The sequence below is a fragment of the Oncorhynchus nerka genome, linkage group LG25, assembly GCF_034236695.1.
Source record: "Oncorhynchus nerka isolate Pitt River linkage group LG25, Oner_Uvic_2.0, whole genome shotgun sequence".
Lineage (NCBI taxonomy): Eukaryota > Metazoa > Chordata > Actinopteri > Salmoniformes > Salmonidae > Oncorhynchus > Oncorhynchus nerka.
The window spans coordinates 24852219-24865233 of record NC_088420.1 but is presented as its reverse complement, the minus strand read 5'-3'; the positions used below and the strand labels follow the sequence as shown (position 1 = coordinate 24865233).

The following is a 13015-nucleotide window of genomic DNA, read 5'->3' as shown; positions in this document are numbered from 1 at the left end:
GATGCTAAACAACCAACCTGTCTTTTAAGATTCATGATGAGTATGAGCATGATCTCCAATTGAACAGAGCTCATTGGATAGGATATGAAACCAGTGTATTTGTCCCCAATTGTATGATTAGACAGTAACGTTATAAGGGGGCTCCCTCTCCCACCATCTCTTCAACAGCTCCGCTCTTCTCCACTCTGTCTACCTGACTGATGCCAAAATAGAGATACATCTAATAGTTGTCTCTCTTAGTCACTCTCTCCCCAGAAACCTCCTTCAACCAGCAGCAGTCAGACATGAGATCAGAGACACAAGACATGCCAGGCAGCTGTCACCAGTAGTCAGATGGCCACCTGTCTGAGACTGGAGGACCAGGATGACTATTGCCATCACCCAGTCCTTTCATCTGCAGCTTCTGTCTGTAGCTTGTGTCTATGTCCGTCTGAGTCTGTATCTTTATCTATTGTATGTCTACATCTGTGTCTGTAACTGTGTCTTTATCTATGTCCCTCTCGGAATCTGTCTGTCTGTAGCTGTATCTTTATCCATGTCTGTATCTGTGCTGTCAGAATGCAGGGGCCGTCAGTGGGCCAGGTGAGTGACCTCACCATACACTCTTAGGTTCTAAAAGGGTTCTTCGTGGAGGGATAGTGTTTTACCAAGAATTGTTTTGATCAGAAAAAATTGGTTCTTTGAAAGGCAAGAAGAGTTCTACATTGAACCATATATAATATTTCCCAGCATGCTCTATTGCAGGAAGATTTTCAGAACTGGTTGTTTTACTGTAGTATCTGTTTGTGCAAGTACATTGATTGGTTGATACATTTTATGCTACACAATGATTAATAACATACGGTTTTCTTAACTAATCCAATCTGTTGGATTTATTACACCCGTTACTGAGATGGCTGTTCCAGTTTAGATGATTGTAGGTCGTCTCAGTAGTTAATCTTTCCTACCCTGGCAGTCACCCTGAATGCAGGTCAAGGGTGATTAACAATTGCACTTCTTGGATATCCTAACTCTGGCTCGATTTCAATAGAATTACACGTCACATTTGCAAGCCAGCATAATGTGACTTGCAGGCCTGATGTGGCCTGTCAACCAGGAGATTCCGAACACTGCCGTGTTAGGGTATAACTGTAACGATCTTCTTCATCTGATGAGGAGTATGAAAGATCGGACCAAAACGCAGCGTGGTAAGTGTCCATTTTAATGAAATATAACTGAACACTGAATACAAAATAACCAAAGTGAAACAATGAAAATCGAAACAGTTCTGTATGGTGAAACACAGACACAGAAAACAACTACCCACAACCCATAGTGGGAAAACAGGCTGCCTAAGTATGGTTCTCAATCAGAGCAAAGATTGACAGCTGGCTCTGATTGGGAACCATACCAGGCCAAACACATAGAAATCTAACACACAGAACAAAACATAGAATGCTCACCCCAACTCACGCCCTGACCAAACTAAAATAGAGACATAAAAAAGGAACTAAGGTCAGGACGTGACAATAACTAGGCCTTAAAAAAGGCCTCATGAGATATGTAATGTATCATCTTAAATTATACATGTTAAAGGCTAATAATGTTGGTGGAACCGTTCATAGAGGGTTCTAGGAAGAACCCACCAAAGATAAAAGGGTTCTCGGTAGAACCCTTCATAGACGGTATTAGGAAGAACCTTTAGATGATAAACTGGTTCTTGGTAAAAACCCTTCATAGAGGGTTCTAGGTAGAACTATATACAGGTGGTTCTTTGAAAAACCCTATATAGAGGGATCTAGATAGAACCCTATGCAAAGGGTTCTACACAGAACCAAAAAGGGTTCCCCTATGGGGACAACCCGAAGAACCCTGCATGGTTGTACAGTACTTAGCACCTTTTTTCTAAGAGTGTACATCCATCAGTCTCAAATCAAATCTTAATTGTCACATGCTTCGTAAACAACAGGTGTAGACTAACAGTGAAATGTTTACTTACGTGCACTTCCCAACAATGCAGAATATATGTATTTTTTTTATAAAATCTATAGGGCCATGCATGAATCCACAGGAGATGTATTTGATGAGGATGGATCAAAACCCTGGAGTGATTGACATGCTGTGACAGTGTGGTACCCTTACGGAAACTCAATTACTCAGTTCTGCCCATTTACTTTCCCCTTAGAGAGCAATAGATAAAAATGGGGAGTTGACAACCAACGGATCAATACATTTAGCTGATGTTGACGGCCACCACAGTCTCTCATTCAGGCCTGATTTAGCCCCTGGCCTGAGGAGCGCAGCTCCAGTCAGGAATCACTATTTAATGAGGCTGTCATACACATCAAGATGAAAATGAAAACACTGAAATACACTTTTAGCGCTTGTTTGCTTGAATTATTGTATTTTTTCAGAAGAGTTGAAGGAGTTTTAAGCAAGCAGTACTACAGAAAAACAGTTGTATGTTTTTATTAGGGCTGTCGTGTTACTTACCCTGCACTCAGACAGCTGGCATCTGCCAGAGTTATAATGCACCGCTTTCTGATCTCCCTCCACCAACTCTTCTTCTCCGAAATGGCATACAGCTGAAAATAGACACACACACACACACACACACACACACTTTTCAGTATGGCAGTCTGTGACAACCTGTGGTGGTGTGGAGTAACACTGGGATCAGGCATGGCAATCTTTATTATCAAAAAATAGAATTGGAGCATTGGACTTCAATGTTACTTGGGCAGAACATCATATTAAATGTGTCAGGTTGATGTGAAGGTTTGAGTGGATAGGCTACCTGGTTATCAGAATTATTGGAGGAAAGCACTATATAGGACTAGCACTAAGCCACTTCACACTTCAATCAAACTGTGAATTTCTACATCTGCAAGAACTACAGTAGTAAAACTGAATAAACGGATACATCACATCCAGTATGTTAGAATGGGGATTACAAGTCAAATCAATGATGAACTTTTGACAACGCAATTAAACATTGTGTTTGACAAGTCATCAGAACGAGAACCTAGCTCCTTGCCTCCCGCTCCGTGGAGGATACTGTACAATATGTCAACAGATAAGGTTTTAATTTGGAGCGGGAGCTGTGACTTTGTGTCTAACACCAAAGCGAGCTCAATAAACCCTATGTTTGTCTACCTAAGTGAGATAAGCGCTGTACACAGAGACACGGTAGAGACACACTAGCAGGAGGATTAATACCAGTATGTTGATGTCAGATTAGGGTGTTTACAGGCCTTATGACCCACTCCCCCAACGTAGTGCAGTTGGGTATGAAGTGGGTATGGAGTGAGAGTGTTTACATCAACACAGCCTGATTAGCTAGCTAAGCTAATGGAGGTTTTGTAGAGTGTGAGTTTGAAGTGAATTCAATTTACATGTGAGAGTATGTATGTACTGTTTAACCCACCCAGGCCTCATATACACTACCATTCGAAGGTTTGTGGTCACTTAGAAATGTCCTTGTTTTTTAAAGAAAAGCTCTTTTTATGTCCATTAAAATAACATCAAATTGATCAGAAATACAGTGTAAACATTGTTAATGTTGTGAATGACTATTGTAGCTGGAAATTTCTTTTATGGAATATCTACATAGGCGTACAGAGGCCCATTATCAGCAACCATCACTCCTGTGTTCCAATGGCACGTTGTGTTAGCTAATCCAATTTTATCATTTTAAAAAGGCTAATTGATCATTAGAAAACCCTTTATTAAATTATGTTACCACAGCTGAAAACTGTTGTCCTGATTAAAGAAGCAATAAAACTGGCCTTCTTTAGACTAGTTGAGTATCTGGAGCATCAGCATTTGTGGGTTTGATTTACAGGCTCAAAATGGCCAGAAACAAAGAACTTTCATCGGAAACTCGTCAGTCTATTCTTGTTCTGAGAAATGAAAGAAACAGATGCCTCACAAGTTCTCAACTGGCAGCTTCCTTAAATAGTACCCGCAAAACACCAGTCTCAACGTCCGTGTAGAGTGAAGTGAACAGTGAAGAGGCGACTCCGGGATGCTGGCCTTCTAGTCAGAGTTCTTCTGTCCAGTGTCTGTGTTTTTTTGTCCATCTCAATCTTTTCTTTTGATTGGCCAGTCTGAGATATGGCTTTTTCTTTGCAACTCTTGCCTAGAAGGTAGTAGTACTTCCGGGTTGGAGCGAGCGGTCCGCAGGTAGTATTACATTTCATTATAGTACAACGGTTAGATTTGTCTAATCTTATCAATTTCTTCTTAGCTAGCTACACAGCCGTCTTTGTATCATAGATAATTGCGTAATTATCGTATTTCGTCGTCCTAACGCAGTCTACACTGCCCTGCAGCTAGCCAGCTAGCTAACGTCCACCGTTAGCTAGTCCACCGTCTACCGATTAGCAGCACAACTATTACACTCAACTGAACGACTTGATTAGTGTAGTGTTAGCTAGCTACATAGTTGTCTTTGCTGTCTTCGTACCCAAGATAATTGTGTAGTTTAGAGTGTGTAGTTTTATGTCGTCCTTAACATAGGAGACTCTGCTAGCTAGCCAACAGCTAGCCAACGTCTACCGAACAGAACTTCTGCACTCAACAATCCGGTCGCATTTCGCTTCGCTCCACAGGTAGTATCACATTTTTCATTTCATTTCATTACAGTACAACGGCTTGATTTGTTTGATCGTAGCTAGCTACATAGCTAGCTACATAGCCGTCTTTGTATCAAAGATAATTGTGTAGTCTAGAGCGATTTCCTAGGTTAGTTAGCCAGCTATTGTCGTTCTTTTAACGCAACGTAACGTAATCAACACTGCTAGCTAGCCAGCTAGCCCCGAATAGCAGCACAGTAGAAACTATTACACTCAACGGAACGACTTGATTAGTGTAGTGTCAACAACGCAGCCAATGCCAACTAGCCTACTTAGTCAACAACGCAGCCTCTGCCAGCTAGCCTACTTCAGCAGTACTGTATCATTTTAATCATTTTAGTCAATAAGATTCTTGCTACGTAAGCTTAACTCTCTGAACACTCGTGACGTGTAGTCCACTTGTCATTCCAATCTCCTTTGCATTAGCGTAGCCTCTTGTGTAGCCTGTCAACTATGTGTCTGTCTATCCCTGTTCTCTCCTCTCTGCACAGACCATACAAACGCTCCACACCGCGTGGCGCGGCCACCCTAATCTGGTGGTCCCAGCGCGCACGACCCACGTGGAGTTCCAGGTCTCCGGTAGCCTCTGGAACTGCCGATCTGCGGCCAACAAGGCAGAGTTCATCTCCGCCTATGTCTCCCTCCAGTCCCTCGACTTCTTGGCACTGACGGAAACATGGATCACCACAGACAACACTGCTACTCCTACTGCTCTCTCTTCGTCTGCCCACGTGTTCTCGCACACCCCGAGAGCTTCTGGTCAGCGGGGTGGTGGCACCGGGATCCTCATCTCTCCCAAGTGGTCATTCTCTCTTTCTCCCCTTACCCATCTGTCTATCGCCTCCTTTGAATTCCATGCTGTCACAGTTACCAGCCCTTTCAAGCTTAACATCCTTATCATTTATCGCCCTCCAGGTTCCCTCGGAGAGTTCATCAATGAGCTTGATGCCTTGATAAGCTCCTTTCCTGAGGACGGCTCACCTCTCACAGTTCTGGGCGACTTTAACCTCCCCACGCCTACCTTTGACTCATTCCTCTCTGCCTCCTTCTTTCCACTCCTCTCCTCTTTTGACCTCACCCTCTCACCTTCCCCCTACTCACAAGGCAGGAAATACGCTCGACCTCATCTTTACTAGATGCTGTTCTTCCACTAACCTCGTTGCAACTCCCCTCCAAGTCTCCGACCACTACCTTGTATCCTTTTCCCTCTCGCTCTCATCCAACACTTCCCACACTGCCCCTACTCGGATGGTATCGCGCCGTCCCAACCTTCGCTCTCTCTCCCCCGCTACTCTCTCCTCTTCCATCCTATCATCTCTTCCCTCTGCTCAAACCTTCTCCAACCTATCTCCTGATTCTGCCTCCTCAACCCTCCTCTCCTCCCTTTCTGCATCCTTTGACTCTCTATGTCCCCTATCCTCCAGGCCGGCTCGGTCCTCCCCTCCCGCTCCGTGGCTCGACGACTCATTGCGAGCTCACAGAACAGGGCTCCGGGCAGCCGAGCGGAAATGGAGGAAAACTCGCCTCCCTGCGGACCTGACATCCTTTCACTCCCTCCTCTCTACATTTTCCTCTTCTCTCTCTGCTGCTAAAGCCACTTTCTACCACTCTAAATTCCAAGCATCTGCCTCTAACCCTAGGAAGCTCTTTGCAACCTTCTCCTCCCTCCTGAATCCTCCTCCCCCTCCCCCCTCCTCCCTCTCTGCAGATGACTTCGTCAACCATTTTGAAAAGAAGGTCGACGACATCCGATCCTCGTTTGCTAAGTCAAACGACACCGCTGGTTCTGCTCACACTGCCCTACCCTGTGCTCTGACCTCTTTCTCCCCTCTCTCTCCAGATGAAATCTCGCGTCTTGTGACGGCCGGCCGCCCTACAACCTGCCCGCTTGACCCTATCCCCTCCTCTCTTCTCCAGACCATTTCCGGAGACCTCCTCCCTTACCTCACCTCGCTCATCAACTCATCCCTGACCGCTGGCTACGTCCCTTCCGTCTTCAAGAGAGCGAGAGTTGCACCCCTTCTGAAAAAACCTACACTCGATCCCTCCGATGTCAACAACTACAGACCAGTATCCCTTCTTTCTTTTCTCTCCAAAACTCTTGAACGTGCCGTCCTTGGCCAGCTCTCCCGCTATCTCTCTCAGAATGACCTTCTTGATCCAAATCAGTCAGGTTTCAAGACTAGTCATTCAACTGAGACTGCTCTTCTCTGTATCACGGAGCGCTCCGCACTGCTAAAGCTAACTCTCTCTCCTCTGCTCTCATCCTTCTAGACCTATCGGCTGCCTTCGATACTGTGAACCATCAGATCCTCCTCTCCACCCTCTCCGAGTTGGGCATCTCCGGCGCGGCCCACGCTTGATTGCGTCCTACCTGACAGGTCGCTCCTACCAGGTGGCGTGGCGAGAATCCGTCTCCACACCACGTGCTCTCACCACTGGTGTCCCCAGGGCTCTGTTCTAGGCCCTCTCCTATTCTCGCTATACACCAAGTCACTTGGCTCTGTCATAACCTCACATGGTCTCTCCTATCATTGCTATGCAGACGACACACAATTAATCTTCTCCTTTCCCCCTTCTGATGACCAGGTGGCGAATCGCATCTCTGCATGTCTGGCAGACATATCCGTGTGGATGACGGATCACCACCTCAAGCTGAACCTCGGCAAGACGGAGCTGCTCTTCCTCCCGGGAAGGACTGCCCGTTCCATGATCTCGCCATCACGGTTGACAACTCCATTGTGTCCTCCTCCCAGAGCGCTAAGAACCTTGGCGTGATCCTGGACAACACCCTGTCGTTCTCAACTAACATCAAGGCGGTGGCCCGTTCCTGTAGGTTCATGCTCTACAACATCCGCAGAGTACGACCCTGCCTCACACAGGAAGCGGCGCAGGTCCTAATCCAGGCACTTGTCATCTCCCGTCTGGATTACTGCAACTCGCTGTTGGCTGGGCTCCCTGCCTGTGCCATTAAACCCCTACAACTCATCCAGAACGCCGCAGCCCGTCTGGTGTTCAACCTTCCCAAGTTCTCTCACGTCACCCCGCTCCTCCGCTCCCTCCACTGGCTTCCAGTTGAAGCTCGCATCCGCTACAAGACCATGGTGCTTGCCTACGGAGCTGTGAGGGGAACGGCACCTCAGTACCTCCAGGCTCTGATCAGGCCCTACACCCAAACAAGGGCACTGCGTTCATCCACCTCTGGCCTGCTCGCCTCCCTACCACTGAGGAAGTACAGTTCCCGCTCAGCCCAGTCAAAACTGTTCGCTGCTCTGGCCCCCCAATGGTGGAACAAACTCCCTCACGACGCCAGGACAGCGGAGTCAATCACCACCTTCCGGAGACACCTGAAACCCCACCTCTTTAAGGAATACCTAGGATAGGATAAAGTAATCCCTCTCACCCCCCCTCCCCCTGAAAAGATTTAGATGCACTACTGTTCCACTGGAGGTCATAAGGTGAATGCACCAATTTGTAAGTCGCTCTGGATAAGAGCGTCTGCTAAATGACTTAAATGTAAATGTAAATGTAAGGAGTGGAGTCGCCTCTTCACTGATGTTGAGACTGGTATTTTGTGGGTACTAACACACTTTTGACTGGTACTGTATATATAAGGTATAGGTAGCCACAAAGAGACATAAACAAGAGCCATGTCTTATTGAGAGCAAACAAAGTTGAGAGAACCTTTGAATATGTGACATACAGCATGTACAGATATAGGATCCTAATTTGAGCCAGTTTGCTACAGCAGGAAAATAATTCCGCAGTAGAAGGAAATGTGAATTATTACGTGGATTATAATGAATGAACATTTTTATAGGGGTTGATACATTTTGTCAGGGAAAATCAAGTGGAAATTACAAACTTCAGAAGCAGTGTTGGACCAAGGTGGACCATGGACCAAGGTGCAACGTGGTAGGCATACATTTTTATTTTATTAAAAATGACACCAAAAAACAACAAAATATAAACAAATGTCAAATTCTGCTGGGCTAACAGCGCAAAAACAAGATCCCACAACAGAAAGTGGGAAAAAGGTCTGCCAAAGTATGATTCCCAATCAGAGACAACGATAGACAGCTGCCTCTGATTGGGAACCATACTCGGCCAAAAACAAAGAAAGACAACATAGAATGCCCACCCTAATCACACCCTGACCTAACCAAATAGAGAAATAAAACGGCTCTCTAAGGTCAGGGCGTGACAGTACCCCCCCCCCCCCCCCCCCAAAGGGCGGACTCCCGGCCGCAAACCTGAACCTATAGGGGAGGGTCCGGGTGGGCATCTACCCTCGGTGGCGGCTCCGGTTCGGGACGTAGCCCCCGCTCCCTACGCTGATCCCTCCGCTTCTGTGGAACCGGACCGGGGACCGTCGCCAGAGGCTCCTTGCCCTGGATTTTCACTGCAGGCTCCGGGCCATGGATCATCACTGGAGGCTTCGCGCCATGGATTATCACTGGAGGCTTCGTGCCATGGATCATCACTTCAGGCTCCGGGCCATGGATCATCACTGGAGGCTTCGTGCCATGGATTATCACTGGAGGCTCCGGGCCATGGATCATCACTGGACGCTTCGTGCCATGGATCATCACTGGAGGCTTCATGCCATGGATTATCACTGGAGGCTTCGTGCCATGGATCATCACTTCAGGCTCCGGGCCATGGATCATCACTGGAGGCTTCGTGCCATGGATCATCACTGGAGGCTCCGGGCCATGGATCATCACTGGAGGCTTCGTGCCATGGATCATCACTGGAGGCTTCGTGCCATGGATCATGGAGCCGGAACAGGTCTCACAGGACTGAGGAGACGTACTGGAGGCCTGGTGTGTGGAGCTGCCACAGGGCTTACCAGGTTGGGGAGACATACTGGAGGCCTGGTACGTGGAACCGGAACAGGTCTCACCGGACTGAGGAGACGTATTGAAAGCCTGGCTGGGGAGACTGTTACGTTCCCCAGTTTCTGTGTTGTAGTTTGTGTATTTGAGTGTGTTTCAGGAGCTTCCTGAAATCCCCCAGCAGCTGATTGGTCGACTCCACGATTAATTCAAATCAAATCAAATTTATTTGTCACATACACATGGTTAGCAGATGTTAATGCGAGTGTAGCGAAATGCTTGTGCTTCTAGTTCCGACAATGCAGTAATAACCAACGAGTAATTTAACTAACAATTCCAAAACTACTACCTTATACACACAAGTGTAAAGGGATAAAGAATAAAGAATATGTACATAAATATATATGAATGAGTGATGGTACAGAGCGGCATAGGCAAGATGCAGTAGATGGTATCGAGTACAGGATATACATATGAGATGAGTAATGTAGGTTATGTAAACAAAGTGGCATAGTTTAAAGTGGCTAGTAATACATGTATTACATAAATATGCAGTAGATGATATAGAGTACAGTATATACGTATACATATGAGATGAATAATGTAGGGTATGTAAACATTATATTAGGTAGCATTGTTTAAAATGGCTAGTGATATATTTTACATCAATTCCCATCAATTCCCATTATTAAAGTGGCTGGAGTTAAATTGGAGGGCTGACCCCGCCCCCTCGTCAGGACGCAGCTGTCTCCAATTTCCAATGCCTTCTGAAGCTATAAAAGCCAGTGTTCTATTGTTCAGGAGAGAGATTGATTGTGATGTAGATCATTGCTGAGAGAGGAGGTTGATGGCTGAGGGTTATAGCATGTTGGTCGTTGTTATGTACTATGTGAGTTGTTGTTGGTAGCAGCTTTGGTATGTTCTGTGTTTGTTGCTTTGTCAGAGCTTCTTTAATGGCCCGAGTTAGTTTTTTTCTCAGTTTTGTAGTGAAGTCGATTGTTTGTTATTCTGTTTAATTTGTACCCAGAGGGGAAGGGGCAGGCACCTAGGGAGTTCTTAGGCAAGAGGCCCGCGGGCATACATATACCCCTAGTATATTCACTGTGTAGGCACACTAGGTAAGACCTGGACGGACCACCCCCTGTATTTTGGTTAGCGCACCAGGTGGTGCTAGGTTAGATAGGTAGTGGGTAGGCAGGTTAGGTAGGAGAGGGGGCTTTGAGATTTACTTTCTTTGCTTTGGTTCCGGTCAGCCTCTTTTCCCCATATTACCGTGTGAAGGAATAAATTCCTAGTAACGGTAAATTCTCTGCATTTTGTCATCCTTACTCACACCTACAGTCCATAACTCTTTCACTTCACGGAGAGTTGAGTTGTAGCAGGGTGTTGGGTTCCCGCTTTACAGAGGCGTGCGTAACAGAGACATATTGGAGGCCTGGTACGTGGAACAGGTCTCACCGGACTGGGGAGATACACTGGAAGCCTGGTGTGTGGAACAGGCACCGGATACATTGGGCTGTGGAGGCGCACTGGAGGTCTCGAGCGTAGAGCTGGCACAACCCATCCTGGCTGGATGCCCACTGCAGTCCTGCAAATGAGGGGCGCTGGCACAGAGTGCACAGACCTGTGAATGCTCACTGGAGACACCGTGCGCATCACCGCATAACACGGTGCCTGACCAGTCACACGCTCCCCACGGTAAGCACGGGGAGTTGGCTCAGGTTTAAACCCTGACATCGCCAATCTCCTCTTGTGCCCCCCCCCAAAAATGTTTTTTGGGGCTGCCTCTCATGCTTGCTTTGTTGGTATAACTCCTCGTAATGTCGCCATTCTGCTTTCGCTGCCTCCATCTCCTCCTTCGGACGGCGATACTCCCCGGCCCTTGTCCAGGGTCCTGCTCCCTCCAGGATTTCCTCCCAGGTCCAGTCCTCCTGACCACGCTGCTTGGTCCGTTGGTGGTGGGATCTTCTGTTACGTTCGTCTGCATGAATAGACCAAGGTGCAGCGCGGGAGGCGTACATTTTTCTTTTATTAAAAATGACACCAAAAAACAACCAAATATAAAGGAACGTAAAGTTCTGCAGGGCTAACAGCAACTGTGCAAAAACAAGATCCCACAACAGAAAGTGGGAAAAAGGGCTGCCTAAGTATGACTCCCAATTAGAGACAAAGATAGACAGCTGCCTCTGATTGGGAACGCGGCCAAAAACAAAGAAATAGACAACATAGAATGCCACCCCAAATCACACCCTGACCGAACCAAATAGAAAAATAAAACGGCTCTCTAAGGTCAGGGCGTGACAAGCAGTTTTAAACCTCAAATACACAACAAGTTTTAGCGTATATAGCAAACGGCTATTGATCAAATACAAAACACACAGACATGTATCTTAATGTTTCATAGTCCACTCAGCCAGACACAAGGATACTCCAACAGCTTCCAACTTCCATTTCATAATTTTTTATTTTTTATTAAAAACTCAATGAAAGTCCTTGGATGTGTTCCCGGCTCATAGCATCATCCTGTCTATTGTAAACAGGAACTAGTTCATCGCACATCCTGCGACCCCTGAATTCTATTTCCCATTTGTGTCAATGTGGCCACCCCTGTTGAGAAGCTGGCTGTTGAATAATTGATTGGTCCATGTATATGCAAAAGTATGGAGCATCTCAAGAGGTGTGTTGGGGAGCAGCTTAGCAACGCAGGTCAGTTGCCAGGCAGCCGTTGTGGAGGCGTGCTATGTGTGTCTCTGGTGTTTCTGTGTTGAGTGTGTGAGAAGAGGAGTGTTTATGTGTGTGCATACGTGTGTCCATCTGTGCGTGTTTATGTTAAAACACTTCACTCACGTTGGCACTCCATGCAGCAGGCACCCTTCACGTAGGCAGGCGTGGTGTCCGCTGGGCACTGAGGGGGAGGGCAGGAGATAGTCTCACACTGCACCGTGCCGTTCTGTAGGAGAGAGAAAAGACTGGAAGTCACAGGCAACCCCAAAATAATTGCTTGCGGGTGGTCCCGGAGTTCAACATTTGGATAATAAAACATTTTAAGGCTGACAATGGTTGATTTATACGTTTTTTCAAGATGGTCGATGAGAAAAGTATCGTCCAACCCATCTCACTGCACCCGTACATGCCATGTCTTGAAATATGCAGACAGACAGATTAAAAGTTAATTTTCATTGTAATACTTCTGACAGCCACATTTCTAACTCTTCGTTTAACTTTCGGACTTCATAACATTCTCCGAAGGCATGGATTATTATAACCTAACGAAAAATGAATTTGGCAATCTAATTGTATTTATGCAGGCCTAAGATCTATGGGTTTAACCTTCTGAATGAATGATTATATTGAAGGTGGAAGAGTTGGGTGGGTTGTCTATGTTTGTTTTTCTATGTCGCGTTTTGTGTTTGGCCTGGTATGGTTCTCAATCAGAGGCAGGTGTCGTTAGTTGTCTCTGAGAATCATACTTAGGTAGCCTTTTCCCACCTGTGTTTCGTGGGTGATTTCCTGTTTTGTTATTTGTGTCACCATTCAGGACTGTTTTGGTTTTCATTTCCA

The 13015-nt window shown here is 46.3% G+C and overlaps 1 protein-coding gene across 1 annotated transcript in view; it reads right to left on the bottom strand.

Moving 5' to 3' along the window:
* LOC115109267 (protein kinase C-binding protein NELL2a-like) overlaps window positions 1-13015 on the bottom strand; it is a 107939-nt gene that overhangs the window by 61865 nt on the left and 33059 nt on the right. The window contains exons 9-10 of the mRNA XM_029633995.2: window positions 12302-12404; window positions 2473-2564 (exon numbers count right to left, since the gene is read on the bottom strand). Of these exons, the coding sequence (XP_029489855.1) occupies window positions 2473-2564; window positions 12302-12404 (195 nt within the window). The remainder of the gene's footprint in view (window positions 1-2472; window positions 2565-12301; window positions 12405-13015) is intronic.